A 24,263-nucleotide genomic window follows, 5' to 3' on the forward strand; every position below is an offset into this window, starting at 1 on the left:
ATCAAATGAAATTATACAGATTACAGGGGAAAAAGCCCATCAGATGAAGGCATAAAAATACCCTATTTGTTTCATGTGGATGAATACTTCCTAGAATCTGAGGATTCTTTTCAAAAGAAGGGTACTTGGAATCTCCACATCAGTCAGGTCCTTGGTAGAGACAAGGGTTTCATTGATTTCTGTATAAACATTAAAATTAAGCATTTGAGTTCATACAGCTGAAGCCAGTTTGATTCTTCATCCTATTAATCTTAATTCAGATTTACCATAACCTTCTTACCAAAGATCTACAAAAGATTGCTGGATTGAAATTTATGTAGAAATACAGGTGTTCTGAGGCTCAGTCACAAAAAGTAGAATGAAAAAAGTACAGCGAAGGCAGAAAAGTAAGACTATCTATTTCTCATAATTTCATAATACTTTGAGTATTATGTACATCCTGAATAGAAAATATCTTTTCCATAAAACATATTTTTGCGAAGGCCAACTCAAAAATGTAACAAAACTAAATGTTTTGGCACTTAAGAATGAATAGTTCTTATTTTAAATCAATAGGACATAGAATTGTGAAATTCTTGCTCAAACTCTTCATGCTTCCACTCCATCCTGTAGGTTGTTTTTCTTCCCTGTGACATACCTCTTGCCACTCACTGCAGTGGGGTATGTGAGGCATTTGGACTAGCAGTCTCAAAGGAAAATGACTCAGGGAAAACTTCTACAGAAACTGAACACTGCATTTAAGGGGTATTTTGCCAAGAAATCCCAGGTCAGCAGAGTAACCCGAGCAGAGTAACAACTTTGCACTCTACCTACTGGTATTGCCTTGTGAGCCCCTAATTACATGTGGTGCTGTCTGGATTACAGAACTAGGCCAGCTCACGTAGTTTAATTTTTAGGAAAATATTTCTTCTCTTTGACTCATGTTCAGATCAGTCTTTTACTCCAAGCATGGACTTTAATGAAGAGCTCTGCATTTTTCTGCAAAGGTAAAAGGTAAAATCTGTGTGTGTCTGGCTCTCAGCAATAGTGCAACACACACCCCTCAAGGAGAGCAGTCAGCAGTTCTTAGGGATGTTTCCTTTGCTTTGTCGGGCTGACTGCTTGGCAGCCCTTTCCATTAGGGAATCAATGCAGTGGGGATGGACATCTTGGGAGACAAAACTTTGTCTGGAAACTCTCACCCCTGGTTGTTCGAGGGGGTGACTCAGAGCCCCTTCATAAAAATCTTATGCTGCTCTAATTAATTTAGCAGTTCCCTGACTCAGAGATGGCTGGAACAATATGTTAGAAAAGCAGCAATTAGTGCCCCACCTTGTCACACAGAGTGGTTAATGATCACTGAAATTAGGAACCAGCCCAGCACCTTTTTCTCTGGTAGCAATAGAGACTCAATAACTCTTTCATGTATGATATCAAATAACCTCCATCATTACAACAATTCCGTTACCCTATCTTTATTCTTTTTCACAGGCCAACTTTTCTGTTGTGAAATACACTGCAATCTTGAAAAACTTCCTTTGGGAAATAATTAAAGCAACTATTTGGGCCTGACGCCTTCTTTTTTCTTACACAAGCCAGCCACCCACAATTTTCTTAATAAAGGGCATCACATTAATTCATAGAAACACAAACCTTTCCTATGCCAATGTCTTCTTAACAAGAGCAACAAAAGTCTTCTGAGTAAAAACTGAACAAGTAACCAAGCCTACCCTATGCTCCAGTATTAGTAATACCACAGGTTCCTCTTTCTGAGCTTTACCAAAGGGCCTTACAGCCACAGCACAGAGTTGAGACCAGCAGCTGATCAAGGCATAGCTCAGTTGTCATGTGGCTCTAGAATTCAAATGAGGGAACCAGTACAGCAACCTGGAAAATGGTAAAGAGATTAAGATTAAAAAAACCAAAACAACAAAACCAAAGCCAATCTGTTAAATGCAATCCAAGGTGTTTATTTTAAGTTTTTACTATGTTTAGTACTGCTAAACATAGATTCTGGAGAACTGGAGATTGGCTGGTGGAGATCCAGAATATTTATGTGTTGTGTGCAAGAGCTGAAGCACCTCTTCCCTCACATCTGTGCCTAGCACACAGTGTCCCCAGAAAAAAAAGGCAGGAATGGAAAAGATTATCCTTTATTTTTCCTGTCAGATGCAGGACCCTTCTGCTCAGACCTCAGCAATTAGTGCAAGGAACAAATCCTAATGTGGAGTTTGTATTAGGGCACATGTAGCTTGTTTTTCAGGTTCTTGTTTGCAATGACCCTCTTGGTGCTGAAGGCAGCATGTGCCACTTACAGCTGGAGTTCTTTGGAAGCAGCAGCTTCTAAAGGCTGACCTGGGTACAAACACAGATACTGAGAGACTGGGATGTACTCACACCCTTGGATGGGCTAGGGAAGGGTGGAATGTTTATCACAGACTGTGTACCAAAGAGGCTTTCCTGCCCCTCAGTGTGAAAAGGGAATTTTGATGAACTGCCCAGTAAGGCTCCTGGAACTGCTTTGGAGGCGTCTACTCTGGCACCAAATGATGGCTTGACAGGACTCCACACCAGTGTGCAACAGCCCTGAAAGCCCCCTTTTCCCATGCACAGCTCACTCTGATTTACAGCTGCACTCACAGCAGAGCAGCTCACAGCTGAGTACCAGAGAAGCTGATCTGAAAAACACCTCCTGAAGCAGCAGAGCAGTGACCCACAGACACTTCCATAGAAGACTGTAGTAATCTCGTTTGCAGTAGAAAGGGCAGCCCTCAAGTTGACAAATTATCTGATAGAGGAGGTCCTCCCCTTCTTTTAGTGTATATATGAACTCTCCTGGAAAAGTAACTAGGAAATATTCAGTATTGTGTTAGTAATAGACAGGTAATAATCAGCTTCACTTTGCTGTAACTGCAAATCCAGTTGGTGACGTGGAAGAGATGATCTCCTGCCACATGAGATGTTAACTTGCATGTGACATCCTCTGGGGCTCAGTTCCTGGCTAAGTGAAGCCATGCTGGTAGTTGCTGAAAACAGCACCAGCAAGAAGTACCAAACTTCCTCCTCTGGTAAACGAGGGACAGAACTCCAGGAACATCTCTGGTTCAAGGCTGGGGCTAAGATCCCAAAAAGGAGATCATGCCAGGGAGCATTTTAATTATATTGGCCAGGGTGAAAAAACCCTGATGTTTTCTACCCAACCTTTGTGATTATTAATACAACCTCTGGTATTTTGCAAAATGAAGGGAAGATTGTTTCTTGTGTTTGCAGAGTTTGCAAACACAGGGAGAGCTCCAGCTCTCTGTTTACCACTGAGTCACCAGCTTAACATCAGCTTGACCAATTCATGTTAAGCTGCAGCCAGTTACTTCCACCTCAGCAGCAGCAGTTCCTCTCACTGCCAGCTAACCCTTGGCACAGAGCTCTGCAAATGCTCTTCCCACATTGCAGACACAAGTTCCTGCTGCTTTAGGACCAGTTCTTACTGTAACTGAAGAAGTTTATGATGGTTTTTATGTACTAATTGTCATCTGAATTGTCTCGGTGGCTATCTGTTTTAACTTCATGTGCTTGAGTGGCTTGTGAGCTCAGGATGCAGAAAGATAGGCTAAATCAATTTTTGCTTTGAATGGATGACTTGTATTTAAGAAGAGGTTGAACTGAGAGACAGAAGTGCAACCATACAATGTATCTAACTCAGAAAGTCTCAAAAATTTAGGCCCGGGTACAAGGGAAGTGCATCTGAAAATACAGCTTTCCCTTTCTAAATATGCATCATCTTCACCCTCAATTTTCATAGTAGATCACTTACTATTCTCTTGGAACAGAGGCTGAGCCTGTAATTATCAAATGATGCATGCCCTGGCTCAGGGTAGACTGAGGCTGGAACTCCCAAGGGATGGGAGACAATTGCTCAGCACCCATTACAGTTTCACTGACACTTAGGAGAATTAGTGCAATTAGAAATTGCAAGACACAGGAAATTCTCAAGCTGACTCCAGGAATCCATGGAGGCTAATTTTAATCTTCCTGAATGTAGGTTTTCCTGCAGAACAGAAATCTGGGAACAGATGCTGCCCTAGGGAGCTCAAATATTTTTCTTGGAAGAAACCCTATGCTCCTGTGAAATAGTTAGCAGGGGTCTCATCCATCTCTCCTTTCTGTAAATATCCTAGTGTTTACGGCAACATCACAATGTTAAGTGTTACTGTACTAAATCCAGATGTCCCAACTCATGAAAAACTTCTATGAAGGCAACAGGAATTCTTCCGTGAGTAAGGCAAGCTGCAGCTTGCTCTAGATGGATGTAACCAGAGCCTAAGTTTACTCTCACTTGCACTGGCACGAGCATGACAAAACTCCATAAAGCTCCAAATTTACAGTGGACTGACTGACAGCAAAACATGTCCCTAGATACTGAAATATACCCAAAGGAACCAACTTGTTTGAACTTCCCATTGGAACTTCTCAAGGAAGTAGCACACCTTACCTTTTGATCTTTCACTCCAGTTGTGACTTCTGTTTAGCTTGTAACTGTTGGAAGTTCAGATTTTCCCTTTGCCATATGAACTAACTATTTTTGTTCTATTAGCACACCACCTTCCTTATTCAGGATACCATGGATAGCTAAGCAAAGGAAAACTAGATGTAGCAAGAATTTCTTATTGTGTGTGCTAGAAGGAAAAGGTTTCTCCCCCCAGGCATTACCCATGCCACTCCCATTTCACTTACTGCAATTCTGCTTCACACATCCCTGTTCCCAACCTCCCTGGAGGAGGATTACAGATCAAAGTCATGCACTCACAATTTCTTAAGCCTGGGGGCTTAAGGGGCTCAGTGCAGGGGCTTGTGGAATTGACACAGGGACCATCCTGTGCAATAGTAGCCAGTAGGGAGTCGGGAGCCAGATTCAGACACAAGCCTTCAGTTATATGCCATGGGTAACACATCCTCACCTGCCCAAAGCCAGAAGGGCTTTCCAACTCCTTCCCAGTCAAACTTCAGTATGAAATGGATGTTTTCAGGGTGATTCCATTGAAATCCTACCTTTCATTTCCAACCCTGTACATCACATTACAGTATTTGGAGCAGAAGGGATAACTCTCTCCAGCAAGGTGTAAGTGTAGTTCATTACTGCAAGTGCTGGTAACAGGTGATGTCATAAAGTGCTCTCATCATAACACACTGTAATGAAAGCCTGCACCTCACTCACACCAGCTACTGAATCAATGAGACTCCACTGTGCACTTTCTGTGCACCCCAAAGAGCCTTGGTGCCTTCCTCTTACATTCTTAACACTTTTCTCTTTCTTTGTTCCAAAGATGTATAAAAGCCTTGATCAATGCGTGCAGTGTTTTTGACTGTTGTATTGCCTTTTGGATAGGAAGACTTCATCCCCTGCCTATTTATGCCTTAAGTACTTCAGCATATCAGGTCATAACATGCTCTGGTCTCTTAAAAGATGTGGTGTTTTTCCTAAGGTCACACTTTTTGCCACATTATTGCTAAAACCTCCTGAGGAAGAGGAACTGGCTGCTTAGTGCAGGATGGCTGTTGAAAGCTGTCAGCCGAGTGTGGGAGACATGGAAGACAATCCTGCTCTGCCTGCACACAACACTCATAGCAGGGAGCATTGCAAGGAACCCAGCAAGTCACAAGAGCCTTTGTGGAGCTGCATCAATATACAATAAACACCACAGTAAGAGCAGGAACAGGATCCCGTTGTGTGCCAGCAGGCACCGTGAGCAACAGCTTGTGCTGAATGGCTCCAGCACTAGTGTGCCAGCAGCTCTGGGCATGCAGGCAGCCCAGACCAGCACTGTGCCAGTGCTGGCTGCCCCTGGCACAGGTAGGAGAGGCTGCTCCCTCCATGGAATGGGAGAGGCTGTAGTTCCATCTCCACTCCGCTGCCATCTGGCTTTGGGCAAGTCTCTTCACCACCCTCACGTCCTTTGCAGCTTCTGTGCAGTGTGGTGGCAGGTTATCTCTCCCTGTGTAACTGCTCCACAGACCATTTAACTCCACAGAAAATATCCTGTTTTGGATTTGTACTTTGGACTATATCCCACTTGTCCAGTGCCAGGAAAAACAAGGCCCTGCTGCAGTGCTGTCTTAAAACTCAGTTAGGATACCTTTTTTTCAATATAATTTCTCATGCTTTGTCAAGAAGTTCAGTTTTATGAAATGTATCAGCTATTTTCTTTATTCTATAGGTTCTATCTAGGTATAACTAAGTGCACTTTCTTTAGATTTTATTAAAATTTGAAAATCTTAAAAGGAATTATAAACAGTAACACATGAACTGCAATACACCAAAGGGCCAAAGAGGTCTCCTAATTATACCACCACTCTCTTAAAAATAGTTTGTATATATTGGGATTGACCAGGACTGATTTACAGTTCTAGGAAGGAAAATATGATACAACTGATCCAACAGATAACTCAATCGAAGAGATGCCACAGGCCTGGTCTCCATGGAGCAGGAGTCTGTAATGAAGAATTGCTGTAGGGAAGAGTGACCTGTTTCCAGAAGTCCGTAGTTTTGGAGCTGGCTTCAACCAACCACATATGGACCCCTGTGCTTCTATACATACTGTAATTGCAGTTTTGAATAACAATTATTTATACATGCAGAGCATTCTTATCAGTCAATACTATTTGACAGGTAACATCTATCAGACAATTCAGTTTCAGACTGAGGAATAGAAACACAAATGATTAAGCACTGTCTCTCAGAAGGGGCACCAGCTATTTTCCCACAAACCAGGAAGATCGAAAGAAAAAGTAATGAATGTTACATCAGGCAGTATTATTTCAGTAGCAGGATAACTTAAGACAAAAATTTATGTTCACAAAGGCTTTGAAATAGCTGCAAAGCTCAAGAGATATTATGATGTAATTTTACAGTGCAAAAGAAAAGCTATTGATGGGAATGTTAAGTTACTCAGAGACCAAGAGAACGTAAGGTTGTGCATTTATCCATACCTGATAACTTTCAAATAAAAATTTAGCTTTGCTACTTTCTAAATAAATTCTTTTATTGAAATTGCAATAGCTATATAAAGCAAGGAAACACAGAGGTAATCGAAATACTCTTTTCTTGGTTTATCATCCAGGATTTTCAGTTTTGGAACATAATTGAACACTGCTCTTTTCTCTCCTGTGGGTTGATTTCTAAAAGTCACTAACCTGCTGCTGCAAAAACTGATTAGTTTTAGTATTCTGTTACTTGAAGAATTATATCACAGGACATGGAACTGCTTGCAAATTCCTGGCAAAGTATCTGTTAATATGCAGTTATATGAAAGAAAATATTTTCTATCAAAATGTGTGTAATTATAGATTTAAGTCCAGGGTTGTGGCTTTGGGCTTTAAAATCTCTCCACAGAATCAAGGGCCCCCAAAAATGGCCAAATGGTGTCTTGTGCCCAACAACAGGATTCCTACAGTGTGGAGTGAGTGGAAACTTTAACACTACTTGGAGAACCTTTCCGCTCTATTTTAGAGTCAAATCCCCCAGGACAGGGCTGGACACTCCTCTCTGCCATTCCCCCAATCTCACATTTGTCTTCTGTGTTACAGTAGCAGCAGCTGTGAGTAAGCAGAAGTAAGACCTCCCTCACTTCATTCACTTTTTCTACCCCTTTGGTGTTTCATGTCCTCTAATTCTATTCTGGAGGCTTTTAATGAGAGCTGTAAATGAGTCAGGATCACAAACCTCTGTTAAGAACAAGTAACAGAAAAGAAATATAAGCTCCACAGGGAAAAAGAAAAGCCCTACTGAACAGCGGTGGCTCACTGATGAAGGAAGTGTATGTTAAGAATTCTAGAAACTTTGCAGAAAATCTATGCTTACAAGATGTTTGAAGATTACAGTACACAAAAGGAGAGATTCCTCAGAAATATCCATGGCATAACACAGCTGCATCAAACGCTTGACAAGATTTCTCAGCACTCATTTCCCTGCACAAGAGGACTAACTATCTTGCACCTCCACTGCAGGCCTTCACAAGGTGCAGAATTTCCCAAGTGGCAATTACCAAGTCCACTGTCTTGCCCCTTCAGAGACACTTGTTAATTTACAGCAGAAGTGATTAATTACCTTGTCTCTATTAGGCAAAACTTGTTTGATTCAGGGAGTTTAATCTATAAATCTATATTACAAGTTTGAACTGTTATCCTTCACAAATCCACAGCATACATTTCACTAGGGAATTCTATGACTTAGGTGCACATTAAAGCATGTATCCCAGGGGCTAAAACTTTTCAATATTCCCATTTGTTCAACCACTGCAAAGCCCTTGTGTGTCCACAGCCCAAGAACTTTCAGTGCAAGAAAGAAAGTTAAGAAACTGACTAATATTTCAAATCTGGAACACAAAAATGTGCCACTGCATTTAGATGAACATTTGGCTCCAATGAATAGGCTGTACTTGCAATCTTTCACCCTTTGTTTATTCATGGCTTGTATCAGTGACTCACTCCTCCCACAGAAAATCAGTAGAAGGGCACTCAGAGGAACACTTTACAACTATTCCTCATTTCCCCCCCCAACCTTCTCCAACTCCATCTAGTACAGATTCCACCTCTACTGCAGCATGTACAACAGCAGTAGATATGAATGGATCACCTAGTCTCAGAGATATCCCCTCCATCTCTTTTCTGCCTGGTGGTGAAGTGCTCTGGGCTTTCAACCTCTGTGACAGGAATTCTAGGATAGAATGTCTTTTAACCAGATCTGCTTACAAGATCTAACAATGGGGGCAGCAGTTATCTCATGTATCATGTCCACAACTCCTACATTGGTGCACTAAGATTTTGTAGAAGGCTAGAAGAGAAACAACACATTTCACTAATGCTTGGTATAATAAATACGATTGAGGTTAGACTAGAAGTCTGTAGTTTCCTGGTCTTTCCCTCATGTCCTTGTAAACTGGAACACTACCTAGCTTCCAGTCAGCAGGGACCTTCCCAAACCTTTGGTAGATGATCAAGAGGGGTTCTTCCATACCATACCAGCTCCTTCAGAATGCTGGGATGAATCCCATCAGGCCCCATGGACTTGTGAACATTCAGCCAGTACAACTAGTCCCTTACAATTTCACCATTCACAAATGGAAAGTCACTATTCTCGTACTTGTGAACCTCCATCTCAGGAGACTCCAAGAGTGACAATGCAAAATACCATCAAGGTAACAAGAAAGGCAGTCTAGATTTTCTTCCTTAAAGAAATTACATAGTCAAGAGAAAGTCTGACAAATGAAGATCATCTGTTAGCATAAGGAAGTGACAATTCACAGTAACATAATATGAATCCCATTAGCTCACTTGCTCCCACAGGATAGAAGAAAAAGCAGCATAAAACTCCCCACAATATCTAAGCCAGCCTACACCACCATTTTACATTCTGAGACACCCTATAAGCAGTCAGACCTTACACTTGGTAGAATTTGGAAAGGTAGTTTCTACCCAATGTGAAAGCTGCTATCAAACCAAGAGGAGTTATATCATGGAAACAATGACAGCTGTTCCTCAACTGAGAAAATCTGGTTTGTGTCCAGTTCAATGGAAGGGGATGGGCACTTGCTTGTGTAAGCTCTATAAATACACAAAACAAAAGAACTTGGAAGTTAGCCCTGGAAGGCTGATATCTTGCACAAAGAAAATCAGAGGTTTACAGGTATCTCACAATCCAATTGTCAGAGAATTATTTTAGTATTATATAGTATTATAGCATTATATATCTAGTATTTATACATTATTTTAGAAAGCCTATGTCATCTATGCCAGGTTACTTAATTCCTTAACAATATTTGAAAGCTACAATTTCTGAAAGCTACAACTACCTGCCTTCTACACAGTGTGTGACTGTAGAATACAGAGTGCCTACCTGGGACTTGAATCCAATACCACCATGAATCAGCAGTCACCTACTCCTTCCTCCTTGTCTAAAGAAGAGAAGTCAGTGGATACACTGTGATTTGTGACAGTGGTTCAGGTGCACTTTATGAATTCCAAAACTATAGACTTTGTAAGTAAAACTTGAAAGCCTTACTGCTTACTCAGTAAGTAGATTACTGGGGTCCTTTTTGTGTGTCAGCTGTAAAATATAAAACCAGATATATAAAAGTTAACAGAATGAAATTCAGTATCTGATTCTACAGTGGTGAAGGAGTAAATGAAAATATTATCAGTACAAAAAAGAATTTATACCAGGCTACAATTCTCTTTACCTCAGATACTTCTCCTGTGATACAGTTTTACTGTAGCCATTTTATGGATTATAACTCACTTACTCTACTTCCACTGACCAAACACATTCTTTGTAACAAATGGAGAAAGCTGGGGGGTGGTGGAGGGTGGGATGAGGTGACCAACACAGAAAAAGAGAAAAATACAGGGAGAGAGAGAGACAGATGTCTTGCACCTCATTTTTTTCTTCATTATGAAATCCATTTTATCTACATTTATAGCATATAATCTTGTAAATATCTCACTTGTTTCAGGCAACCAAAAAAGGAAGGAAAAAAGCACAGGCCCACTGGCTTTATAACTCAACTTTCAGTCTAGAGAAAAGCACAGCATACAGATTTTACCAGCAAGTCTTTAGATTAAGCTTCAGAAACAAGCTTTTTTTACAGCTAGACAAACCCCCTAGATTTCTAGGTTTTCCTTAGAAACTCATCTAATTGCTTACCTTGGGAGAGCAATAAATTTCAAGGTTATTTTTTTCTTACACTGGTCAATGCAAGATTGACCAATACAGACTGTTTTCCCTCCAAATTAACTGAAACACGGTTTTAACTTAACACATAATTCTTTGACTCCTGAAAGAGGTAATGTAGTCATAACAACTGCAAAAATGGATGGAAAGAGGACAGCACTGTTTGTCTCAGAAGAGACAGTGGCAAAGAACTGTTACCTGGTCCCCAGATACTAGTCGAGACAGAATTTTACAGAGGATTTATGTCTAATTATGGGTTTAACCAGGCACAACTATTTTTTGCCTCTGTAGGATCCCAGTTACAGATAGTCCTGGTACATCTGCACACATTCGCAGACATGGTTTGCAAGGCCCATCTCACAAAAAGCATCATCAACTCTGTCCAGTCTTTCATATGAAACTTGAATATGGAAAAGGAGACTGAGGTAAATATTCTTCTGTGGTACCTGACCTGCATGAAAACTGTAGGATATCCTAGACTTTCATTAGTATGCTAAAAATTTTCTTAACAGGTTAAGATGAAAATCTATTCCTGGTAGAGGCTGATTTAGAAAGCAAAGGGAAATCTTGATTTACAAATCCTCTTAAAGATCCACAGTGACATTCATGGAGCTAAATTAATACCAGAAGTTTAGCACCACAGTTTCCAAGATGATCATATTGTGTAGTTCAAGGAAGTTCACTATTTGCATCAAGCTTTTACAGATAGCAAAATGACAGCTCTGTTCTACAAGGAATCGAGCTTTATATACAGTGAGAAAACCCAAATCCTCACCAATTACAATCAAAAAAATTCTTAATATTTTTTGTCATGGAAATGAAAGAGATTAAAAGTCAGCATTGAGATCTCTGGAAACAGCTGAAGCATCATTTTTCAAGGGACTGACTTCACTGGATAAGTAATACTGTTAACTTGGATCATTTACATGTTTTAGCAAGAGAACACATGAGAATCTTGTACATGACACTGGTATGTCCACACAAAGGTTATGCAAACACTGCAGTCAGTATTTATAGGTTTCTGTCTTCTGTGGAAAATCCCATTTCGATGAGTACACTAGAAGTCTTTGGATAGGGCAGACTTTGTTCTCAGCTAAGATACTGTCTTTCAAAAGTGTTTTGATAGAAAATAAAACCATGACAGCGCCATGAAAACAAGGTTATTGTGCTTTGATAAAAGAAAAGCACTGCAGGTGTACAAGCAACATACTTAGTAGGAAAAAAAAAAAGAAAAGAAAGAATTTCATAAGAAGTCTCTTAAGATGTCTGAAAAGAAAAGCCCTTGTCAAAGATACTAAATATTGCAAAGAATGGAAAAAAGCATTAAATTTAGTCTACTGTATTTGGTATTATGTAGGATTCATTTTACTATTGACAGTGGCTATATACTGCAGTGGTTCAACCCTCCAACTTCAAGAGGTGCTTTAACACGACTCATGCCCCCATTTTAATGTAATACCTCCAGAGCTCTAGGTGCTAGAATGCATATTTTCTGGCATTTCGTGCTGTTATAGGAGTGTAAAACAAGGTAAACCAGGACTAAAGACTCATGCAGTGCTTGATAAGAAGTTATGCTTTTGATTAGGAATTCAAAAGCCACATATTTATAAATAAACAACAAAACCATCATGTTTATATAAACAAGCCCGATGCCTTAAGATTTTAGCCTTTATATTTTTCAAATCCTGTACTGTATTAGTGCATAAAGCCCATATGATGTGTTAACCACTGTCTTCACATTTTGGTCAGACAAAACAATTGCTTTGGGCCCAAAACTCAAGAATATTGTACAGACTCAGGCTAAAAGTATAAAGAAAGGTGAATTGGAGGGGAGCAAACTGGGGGAATATGACTTCGTTACATGAATCTGTAATTGGAGGATTAACCCCTGATTTGCAAATAGACCAAATTTACATCTGTCTGGAAAACCTGTGACCATCGTCCATTTTCGGTGTAGCTCCTTGGGGAGGCTTCATCTGCCCTTGATGTACCTGAAGGCCCTTCATTAAATATATCTGCTTTTATCCTTTTAACTTTGTCTAGCCTCTGTTTCTAGTTAAGTCCAAAAAAGGCATCAAGCCAAACACATGAAGAGGTTCGGAAACCTCTCACAGCTGACATTTTTCAGTTTGCCTTTCTGTCTTCACAGTCATTGACAACTATCCTTCCCACGTCTAGTTAATTAAAATGGGAGCTATGAATGTAAACACTATGTGATTCCAGTTTTTAGCACAGATATATCACTTCTCAGAGTGAATAGCAGCTTCTTGTGCAGTCACATTGTGTCACATCTGAAGCTGATGAGGAAATTGGAATGTTGCTACCCTCAGAGTTCCTGGAGTGTCTGTACAGCATGATCTCCAGTACACTGTAAAATAATTCAGGCTGGAAAGGATCCATGGAGGTCATCTGGTCCAACACATCACACATAGCAGGACCAACTCCGAAGGTGGATCAGGTTGCTTAGGGTTATTTGAGTTCTCAGTATGTTCAAGGATGGAGAAAATATCTTTGGAAATTAATGTCATGTAAATGCACATTCATACCCAATGCCAAAAGGCTTAAAATTTATGAAGGTGCCTACCTTCAGCAATTTGTAAGTTAGTTTGGAAAAGAAATTTAGGCTATCTACATCAACAAAGATGGGATAGAGTGTTCTTGCACATCTAAAGATGAAGCTTCACAGAAATTCCTTTTCCCTTCACGCTTTTTCTGACTTAGACCAGGCACCTAATAACTAGCCTGCCTACCATAATTTCATGTATTTTGTATATTTAGATTGCTGCATCTTTAAGGGGAAGAACTAGACAAAAAGATCAGGATGAGACAATGCACAGAAACACCGAATAATTACGAAGTGATCAGCAGTGTAACCAATTAATTTTTGAAAATTCTGTAGCAAATGCTTTTCTTCTTTTTTCAAACAGAATACTTAGTAACAGCTTCAAGTGAAAACATGTACAGAAAATTCAAATCTTTAACTGATCACTAGACCAACACACATACAAAAAGCATAATTTAATTATCATCTTTTTGCTGTAAGCATTAACAATGAAATATTTAACTGTCAAAAGTCTTTATGAATATCTAAAAGCCTAATACAAATATTGAAACTATTAGTAAACATTTGTAATCTGAAGTGTTAACAATAAGACATTTAATAACTCTGCATTAAATCTAGCAAGCCCTTTCTAAAAGAATATTAATTTACAGTCATTCTTTCTAACAACTCTTTGTACAATAAAAAAAATTAGATTTTTCTGCTTCCCTTTCCCACCCAACCACCCACATAGTTTTGCTCTCAGACTGAGCTACTAGCCGATCAAGCTTGATGGAAAAATCCTCTCAACCAAGGGTCCAAGATCTCAGTTTTAGCATCCAGATCAAATGCTCTTTGGGAAAAAAAAAATAAAAAAATCCATGTTTTTGTAAAATGTGCAAAGTGCAACTTTTATCCAGTGCCATCAGAAGTGTGTGCTGCTGTGAACATCACCAAAGAATAAATCAGTGAAAATTAGGACTTCTCAATTTCCCATTGCTTTCTTATGACAAATGTTAGCTGATATCTACGGGAATGAAGATCAAGTGGATTATTCTGGTGCTTACTGGGTCAGGTACTTTCCAATTTTGTTAGGTCAAACCAATGTTTTTACTCAAGTTCTTCAGTTTCCTCTGTAAAAAGTTCAGCCAAATCTGCCACTGTCAACACTGAGGCTTCTGACTGTTTCATGGAAGAGCTTGTGTGGCTGTTGGAAAAAATGACACGTGTCCATCAGAGAAAGAATCAGTGTAAGTAACAAGCTGTGTGCACTGAAGACAGAGCACACAGTTAAAGAGTCAGCCCAGCTTTGAAGCCCAGCAGGAAAACACACATTCTCTCCAGGAAAAAACATACACTCATCAGCTACTGCTCTTGCACATTCTAAGTAAGATAAAAAGTCCACCTGCTGTCCCCAACTGTGGTCAACATCAAACACTGCAAAGGCAGCAGAACATGGGATAATCCCCTTTGACCTCTTAACATTTCAGGGATTTGCTTCAGCTTCCAAGCATGAAGTATAATATTACTTTCAAAACATTAGCCCTCATGGGATCATTCAACCACTGTACATTTATCCAAATTTTATGTGCAAAAGTAGTGCTACTTCACACATAAGGAGAATAAATCATTCTTCAAGAGCTAAAACTGAAATCTTTCGTAACTACTGCCAAAGATGTGCATGTAATTTTTAGTTTAATAATCTGTAAGAGGCAAATTTTCCTTAAACTAAGGCCTCCTCCTGGATTTGTCATGGGTATACCATCTAGTTAAACCTCTTACACCGTCTGCAAAAGGAATGTAAATAGCATTTTTGGTCCCGCTCCAATCCATCCCTGCTTATAGATTTTGGAAAGATAAATCACAGTAAGAACTGCTTTCTGTGTCTGCACACCAGCCTGATGTATGACTTAGCATCTGGGCAATACTTGCATGGACTGTGAAACCAAGGAATGTGACACAGTACCATCAGACGAGGTTTGTAGGATTAAAAAAATAATGAAAAAAAGAACCCATGTCCTGTGCTAGAGTTTATAACAGATACTGCTGCTCTAGTGGCAGGCTTGGTACTACTCCATCAATTGCAATGCTACCAATGGAAATAGGTAAACTGAAAAGATAAATCATATCATAATACATAATTTATTACTTGGGCTTTTATGAAATAAAATACACAAAACAGAACCAAAATATTTTCCACAAAATTAAAACACCTTAAGCTGCAAGTTACTGGAACCAGGTAAAAACTTTTTAAGTCTTAAAACTGTTTTGCCAATCAAAACAGTTTGAAGAACAATTGAACAGTTTATATATAAGATATACATTCCTAAACATAATAAAAGTATGGTGGAGAACCACCTCTCATTTCCAGTGCAAAAATGATGTTTTAAAAAATTCAACACATACCTTCTATCTACAGTTTTCAGCATAGTCTGCATTCTCTCTTCTATTGTTGCTTTTATCAGGAACCTATGCACAATTGTGGATCTGAATGTGTTTAAAAAGAAGAGAATGCCACCATAAGTGAGCAGAAGTTGTACTGTTACTACCAAAGTTTATAACCTTATTTTTTTCTCATACTAATCCTATTACAAGTGTTGAAAACAGGCTTCTGTTTTTTAAGAAATAAATGTTACAAGTGATTAGCAACTTCCACTGACATTTCAGAGTGCTTAGTGCTTTCCTGTAAACACACTTCCACTTTACTAAATGAATGTAAGCTGTATTAGCTAAAATCCTAACGTAGATACTGGGCTAAGTTCTGCTTTCTGTGTCCTTACTAGAAATATTCCTCCCAAACCTAAAGAAAAAGGAGTTTTGCCCACTGGTGATATACAATGTTCATACTTTATTGTCACAAATTATTTCAAGAGACAAGAGCTCAATGTGATGGATAATTAAACCTAATACTCAGAGTTTTAATAATATTATTTTTGAAGACAGCAAAATATTACAATTTTTTTAAAAGAAGTCAGTAAACACTGGTAAAAATATAAAATCCAAAATGTCAATAAACATAACACAAAATGAAAATTGCATTTATGATGCATTTTGAAATAAAATTTAAAAAAAGAAAGCAGTAATTTAGAAAAGTGCCAGACAGGAGAAGGTGAAATGGAAAAAAGTCAGATCCAAAGACAAAAATGGAAAAGCACCCCATGCTCCCCAGTATAAACATTTTTCAAGTTAAAAACCCTTGAAAATGCCTAGATGGTTTTTTCAGATCTTAGGTTGAAACACTGGCAGGTAACATTTCATAGAAGAATGCAGGGGGAATACTTTTGGACTCACAGGTAAGGTCTACCCCCAAAAAGACTGAACTGGTAATAGTTGCACCAGTGACACTAAACAGAGCATTCTCTAATGCTCAGTGTAATTGGAACACAGCCCTTTTTAAAAATAAGCCTTGCTGAAATCTTAACTCCTAGAAAGTACAGTGTATTCTTGGTGGTTTTATTGCAAGGTTTTTACCACACCTTTTGTGCCAGTATCAGGTAGAATTGCAGTCTGGGCTGTTGCAACCAATCTTTCCTATGCCCTCACAGCTAATTCAAAATCTTTACCAACACACACAAACATCCACCTGTTCATAAATATTCTTTCACATACATGCTCCTTCACATCCTCCTCTCTCTTTGCTTTCATTTCCAGAACACAACCCCCATGATTATTCTACAGTATTGTTATTCCAGAATTGATTACAGTTATTTTTCTTCTTCATGTACTGGGCTTTAATTTTTTTTTTCTAAAGTCACAAGACCTTAGGAAAAATAGACATCTCATATGTTGAGGACAAACTTTCTAAAACCTTTTTTAAGTGTTCAGTACTACCTATGTCAGAGCAACAACACTGGAACAAACAAGAGACATACAAACTCATTAATGTCTTCAGAAAGGGGTGAGGGCGGAACTGTGAATCAAAAACTTTTCAGCTCTGACAAGAGTGTGCTATAACTTGTTTTCTGAAAAAAAAAAAAAAAAAAAAAACAAACCAAAAAACCCAACCAAAAAAAGCCCCAAAACAAGGAAACAAAAGATTCCAAACAATTTATGCAGCTCCTAAGCTGGAGCTGAGAATGACCAGCTAGAAAGAGCCTCTCAAGAAAGCTCAGAAAGCCCATGCCTGAACTTAGCCATATATGGCATAATTGATGAGTTGCTCAGACCTGCAAAGCTAAGACATTCTGGACATTTTTGCAAGCAGAACTCCAAAGTTAAAAGCTAAGTTAAGGCATCAATGACACACAAAAAATAGGGCAATGGCTGAACAAGGTTTTTTCAGATCTATTCTGGACTGTATCTAAACCACTGAACACAACAGCAAATCTTACTTTGTCTGGCCAATACGATGTACTCTGCCAATAGCCTGTAGCTCATGTGCTGGATTCAGAATGGGCTCCACGAGCAGAACATGAGTTGCTTCGATGATGTTGAGTCCATTGGAACCAGTGTGAAGAGGCAGCAGCAAAATATTGATGTTGGGATCATATTTAAATGCAGACAGGTTTTCCTAAAAGGCAAACACCACAGCAGTGTGACAGAAGTTCCTCAGTGAAGACTGTGGGGGACAGGACTGTTTTTCAACAAATTATAGGAGCTAATACAGGCTCTAGAGTGACAATCTTGCAGGTCTGTCATCCCAGAACAGATACATGACAGTCGCAGGAAGGCATGAACTTCTTGCAACAGTGATCAGTGTGTCTCATCCTTAACGTCCATGCAAATGCATCTTTCTCAAAAATGAATGAATTATTTATCTCCAAATGCTTTAAAATAGGACTCTTTTGAGATTGTAAGTTTTAGAAGGAAGAAGTTAGAGATCAAAGCTTCTGCCATACAAATCTGCTGCTCTTTAGTTTCTGAAATGAAGCAATGAAGTAAAAAGGATCAGATTAATTTCTATGAACTATGATTTCCCCACTGAAAAAATTTAAGAAAAATATCCTTTATGTACCTGAAATTTACTTATTCCATTGATCTGAGAAAAAACCATGTTGTTGTCATACAAAGCTTTTGAAATTATATCCAACACATCTTGCCACTGTAAAAAAAAACAAAACAAAACCACACAACACAATAAAAGTAACTCAACATTACAAACAGCAATGACAACTAAAAAATAATAATTAACTTCCCTTAAAAAAAGTAGATTAAAAAGCTTTTCAAATGCTAGCATTTGCAATTTTTAAAAAAACTGTGTGCTAGAAACCAAATCTTTCATAAGACTAATTAAGACAGGTAATTAGAAAGATCAGCTTGAATAAAACGAGATTGGTAGCCATTGCAAAAACACTTTTACAATGTATCAAAAACATCTGGACATCACATTAAAAATATCTAGAATTTCTACTGGTTTCATACAAATCTAAGTGCTTGCCCTTCTAAGAAACAAGCTTTCATCTGCTGACTATGATCATTATTCTTGTTCTAGTTACAGGACTTGCCCTACAAATCCTCAAAACAATCAAGGGGTTGTACAGAGTGATTCAACATTTTGGTAGCTAAACTAGTTCCCGAAAAGATTATGAACACTTTAAACTCAAAACACACATGCAGAGACAAGGCAGAAAATGGTGATTAATACCGTAGAGAAAACTAAGGACTTAGCCCCTGGATCTTTATATTGAATTCTCTTCAGTGTTCGGACCACAGCTTCCACTTTGGTGGAGTGACTTCCCTTTGAAAAGTCAAAGAAGAGCATTAGTTAGAGTAGGATAAAAAACTCCTTCCACATTCAGTGCTTTATTAAATGATGTTGTATGAGGTCTCTTACGCAAAGTTAAAAATGATCAGTCTTGAGGAAGGGCAGGTTAAATAGCACTGAAATACTTCTACCTCTCCCGTAACGCGCTGCTTTAGGATCAGCAGTGTGTAACAGCCTGTGCAGCACATGGAAGAATGAAGTGCCATGCAGACACACTCTCTAGTGCTGCATGAGGCAAAACACATGGTTTTGGTGCCAAGAAGTGCAGTGGCACCAAACATGCCCATTAGGCCTCCTGCAGTTTGACTTTGTGGCACAGTCTTTAGAGAATCTTTCAAACGCACATAAAAATTTCTCTACCTTCACACCTCTTCATAATGGACTAAGAAAGAAACCTACCTGGATGCTATTTATGTTGCTTTTGTCTCTCATTCTGGCAACATCAAACTTAAATATAGTACTATGAAGCTTGTTATTTATATTCAAAACAGTAAGAAAATTGTAAATATAATTAGTTTTTGAATGATGGTGAGCTGCAATGAAAACATCTTTCTATTCTGCATTCAGAAATATTTCAGTGCTTTTAATAAATCCAATACTTTATTATCCTTCTTGTCAATTTGATTTATGTACTCTTCCCTTTCCTCTTAGGTCAGCAAGAGGATACAATGAGATGCAATTCCTTTTCCATCTCCTTCAATACGTACTTTATATTACAGCAATTCTACCTAATGTATTTTTTAAAGAATCCTTTACTTTCTTACTAGTTCCTACACACATAGTAATTTCAAGCTGTGCTAGACTGAGCAGGACAAATATTGTTTTACTTCTGTCTGCACCTGTCTTTTGAACATTGAATTAACTGTGCTGGCTCACTACAATGACAGATCAAATTTACTGAAGTCATGCTGTTTACAGAATTCGCTGGGAAGGATTGTCAGCAGTCTCAGCCCATTCTGGGAACCAATGCTGGGCTGCTTGTTCACTCATGTATTAGGCAGCTAACATGTAAAAGACTTCCTGAAGACTGTTTTACCAAAGGCTGCAGGAAGCAGTGCCATTTTATTACCCAGGGTCCTCCACAGTGATTCCAACTCTGCAATGTCACAGACATAGAAATTAGCCAGCTTTCTTCCAAGTCATTTCTGTTACACCTGGTAGACACTGACTGTTTGCAAAGTCAAATGGACAATTAGAAATGCTTATGTTAGTAGGTGTTCTGATCTGAAAGGATGAGACATTTGCAGCTCTATGGCTGCTGCCTGCCAATCATAAACACCTATACTTAGGAGATCCAAGACTAGCTTTTAGGACTTCCTACATAATTCATTTATCCTACATTTATGTCATTTATGTGCTTTTCCAATACCATTCATCTTTGATTGAGTGATGACAATGCTGGCTAATCTGTTCTAATTGTCTAATTTTCCTCAGAAACTGTTTTTAGAACTTAATCATAGGTTCTATTTTCCCCTGCTATAACAGATAGCAGCTTTAGCCACTGTTGTTGATTTTTCCATCCTTCAGATTCCTGTGACTCAGGTGTCACAAAGGTGACTTTGTACAAGTTCAGTAAGGGGAATTGTGGTGCAGAAACAATGCTCGAAGTGGCCACAGTCTTTTTGCTCTGTTTTTTAAACAACATAACTGTGTACAGTTCTTCATCCCTTTGTCTACATTATGTTTAACTATATTAGATTTACTGAACTTAGAAGTGGCGAAAACTTCGGCTCAGAGCACACATAAAGTTTTCAGTTTTGTTCTCTATGGAGAGATGAAACTTACAGAAGTACCCTTGTTTTTCAGTCTGTTTTAAAAAATTATACCCTACTCTTTACCCCTGGTCTGTCTTACCATGAGTCTGTCATTTTGTTGAATATTCAGACAACTATTTATAAAGAAATTGGCTAGTTCAAATGAATTATGGAACAGTTAACAGTAAACATTAGAACCAAAATTACCCCTAACAAACAACTTCTGTCTCAGATGACAGGCTGGCAACACCCACTGTGATACTGACCAGACACAGGAAGCTTTTACAAAACCAAAAGATGCAGAGATGTCAGTAATCTCCCTCTCAGTATAAAATGCTTCTATTTACAGCAGTCCTTTTGCATCTAAGGAATTAACTTAAGATGGTTAGTGTCGGTACAATAAAAAGTAAGATAGAAAGAAAGAGAGGTAGTGAATACTTTAAGAGACTGGACGATTGAGAAAGATCAGGTTAAAATATAAACACTTAATAAATCACACATTTTTCATATCTATCCTGAAAGATACTAATCTTAACCTTAGTATTCTATAGAAACCATAGTAAGTTTGTTATCTTTGTTCACTGTCCTTTAAAGGAGTAAGAGTAGAAATTTTTGTCTTAAACAATGTTGCTTGTTTAGAGAGCAAATACAGTGAAGTTACAGTGTAAATTTTTAAATTTTCATGAATGGAGAATGAGCTTTGCTCAAGCAAATTCACACAAAATTCATATTTTTGCTTTATTTTTGCTTTGTTCAAAGTCTTTGATGCAGAAATACTTTAAGAAAACCCTACAGCTCGTTACACAGGACAGTAGATGACATGCACTTTCAGTGTCTTATTTATGAAATTTGGTTATTCTAGTTATTTAATGTAATTTATGAAACATATTTGAAATTTTCTTAGAAAGAGGGTGATATCTCTACTGTATATGGAGTTAATATGTAAAAAGCCCTACATGAAGTGATGTTCTAAGAAGTAGCACTTGAAAAATACAGCCTATTTACTCCCCCTGGTGCCACAAACTATCAACTACTTTAATAATTCGAGTTAGGAATCATCTACTTATAAAATGGAATTCCATTTCTCCAAGGAGGTTGAAATAACTAGTGTGAATGTGGCAGCATTGTCTTCAATACAAGGCAGCAACTCTAGACACTGTGCAAGGTTCAAGAGGACTTGAACAGATATCATGGAAATCTGTCAGCACAACTAGTTATTATTTTTAACTACACTAATCAGACTAAAATTATCACAAGGTATGTCCAGCTGTATTATAATCATATTTTAATGAAAGACAGCAGTATCACCTAAACCAAAGTATTATCAATGTATTTTACCTTTGCATTTTAGCCCAGAATCCTCAGTTTTTTCCACAACTGCAATAAACACAAGTTTTTTGTTTCTACAACATTTACAAGATTTCATGCAGAGCAAACATGGAGCTATGCACTACATATATGTCAGTATTGCTAAAGACTCATGGGGATGCTGTCTCTTCAACCCAGTGAAAAGCCTCCATTAGTAAAAAAAGCAGACAAAATCGTGCAATGAGGACTGGATTTCTACATATTTGTGCCTAGAGGTTTTGTCATTAGGACAAACAATTTATAAAACTATATAGTGCACTTGTACTGCCGAAACACAGTATGCTACAAAACACAACAAATAGGCACAGCTGAAAGTTTGGACAACAGAACTCCTGCAAACAACTCACCTTTACAGGAATATCATCCTCCTGATTTGCAGCTTCTGCAGTGAAGACATAAGATATTTCTTTATGAGATGTTGTCTGCCTGCAAATGGCACATTTAATGGAGCTCCGGCGGGTGCCAACGCTGTACTGCTGGATGATGATGGCTATGCACTCATTACAAAAACAGTGTCCACACGTCAGCACTGCCCACTGTGCAGGAAACAAAAAAAACCCAAACACAACACAGTTTCAGTTCTGGACAGGTGCAAAAGAAAAACAGTATACTAATCTATGATAAATTACTTTTTCATAAAGATATTATGTTACTTTCATGACACTCAGCAGACTGAAGAAGAATTTTAAAATTTTTGCACTCCAGCTGCTAAAAAGCCTGAATTTCAAAATTTTCCAGCACACAGACATTCATGATCTAAAGGAAGTCTCTGCATTTACTGTTCATTGTTTGCATTTTCTCAGTTTTGAACTTCAGGAAAGACATTACCATCTTTCATTTCTATGAAAGATAATTCTTTATGTAAATAAGAATATTTAATATTAAATTACTATTAAATTAATTTAATAGTAATTATTTAAATATTAATGTTTAATATGTAAACACAGGTTAAGTATTTACATAATTTTTAAAAAATTACAAAAGTGTTTTTATTTGCCTTCTATAAATATTTTTACCTGTGCATTCATACTAGATGAGTCTTATTAAATAAGTGATAGAAAAAAAGCTTTAGTTTTTCCTTACTGCTAAGTCCTAGACAATATCTTTGACTTACGCAGTGTCTTAATCTCTTTATGATGGAATGCATGTGAAACAGAAGACTGCATTGCAGAAGCTGTTCTCCCCTTGTGAGCCTCGAGCATCTACATGTCAGCCAGAAGCCTCCATAAGAGAGAAGCAATTTGCAGACCAGTAGTTTTGAAATTCAAAACAGTATCTTTTGCTGTACTAGTCTGTTCTTTAAGCCATTCCAAGAGGAAAAACTAAGTTTTCATGGGACCAAGTAGCAAAGAAATTGACTGAACCACTGATTATCAAGCAGAAGGTCTTTTAGGCTTTGTAAGGTTTTTTCAATTGTGCAGAAACAGGATGCACAGTACTTTAAAAGTTCTTTTAAACATGAAAGCTGCTATCATCTAAAGCAGCAGTCTTGCTGTTAACCAAAGATAAAGTTAAAAGATTATTTTCTCTTTCAGTGAGCTTCTTCAGCTCTGAGATAAGGAATAATGGCAGTTAACAGGACTAACAGCAGTTCTCTGTAAAAACCTGTATTACTCTTGGAAGAAGAGTACTGAGGTGATTTTGGAAACATGGCAGGACAGCAGTTCATGTATACACATGTCTATAATGCAATGAGAAGCTAAACCTCCTTAAAATAGCTACCCTTAAAGAAAGAGACAATGTAGTTTCACCATATAGGAGTACTTTCATGTTTTTCCTCTAATGCATGATAAATCAAGTTTAAACTATGGCTTTGTACTTTATGATATAGATTAAGTCTCATTTAGAATTTCAACTCCTGCAGTTCAGCAGGGAAGTGGTGGGGAAAGAAATCCACACTGCTAATATTCATTCTATTGGATTTTGCTATGGTTTGCATATATAATATCCTTTTCTTTAGAAGAAAAATATACCGCCAGTAAGAACAATTAGAGTAAAATACAGTAGTAGACAATAGAAGTTTACCTACTACTTCTTTCTGTTAGCTTATAAATGGGAGATAAAGCTTTCTGCCAAAAGTATAACTTCAGAGTGACAGAACAATCAGGAACACACATTTTTGGAATACGTAAGCACTGATGTCAAAAGCTAAAAGAAGTAGAGGCGCTTCCAGCTGAGAAAGACGTTATTTCAGGA

General features: G+C 38.1%; 1 protein-coding gene across 1 annotated transcript in view; it reads right to left on the reverse strand.

Annotated features, from left to right (window-relative positions):
- Positions 1-6,213: 6,213 nt before the first annotated feature.
- SHPRH (SNF2 histone linker PHD RING helicase) overlaps positions 6,214-24,263 on the reverse strand; it is a 60,303-nt gene continuing 42,253 nt past the window's right edge. The window contains exons 25-30 of the mRNA XM_066315632.1: positions 22,415-22,603; positions 18,826-18,918; positions 18,196-18,282; positions 17,573-17,751; positions 15,648-15,728; positions 6,214-14,448 (exon numbers count right to left, since the gene is read on the reverse strand). Of these exons, the coding sequence (XP_066171729.1) occupies positions 14,352-14,448; positions 15,648-15,728; positions 17,573-17,751; positions 18,196-18,282; positions 18,826-18,918; positions 22,415-22,603 (726 nt within the window). The 3' untranslated portion in view covers positions 6,214-14,351. The remainder of the gene's footprint in view (positions 14,449-15,647; positions 15,729-17,572; positions 17,752-18,195; positions 18,283-18,825; positions 18,919-22,414; positions 22,604-24,263) is intronic.

This window comes from Sylvia atricapilla, chromosome 3 (assembly GCF_009819655.1).
Source record: "Sylvia atricapilla isolate bSylAtr1 chromosome 3, bSylAtr1.pri, whole genome shotgun sequence".
In the NCBI taxonomy this organism is placed as follows: Eukaryota; Metazoa; Chordata; class Aves; order Passeriformes; family Sylviidae; genus Sylvia; species Sylvia atricapilla.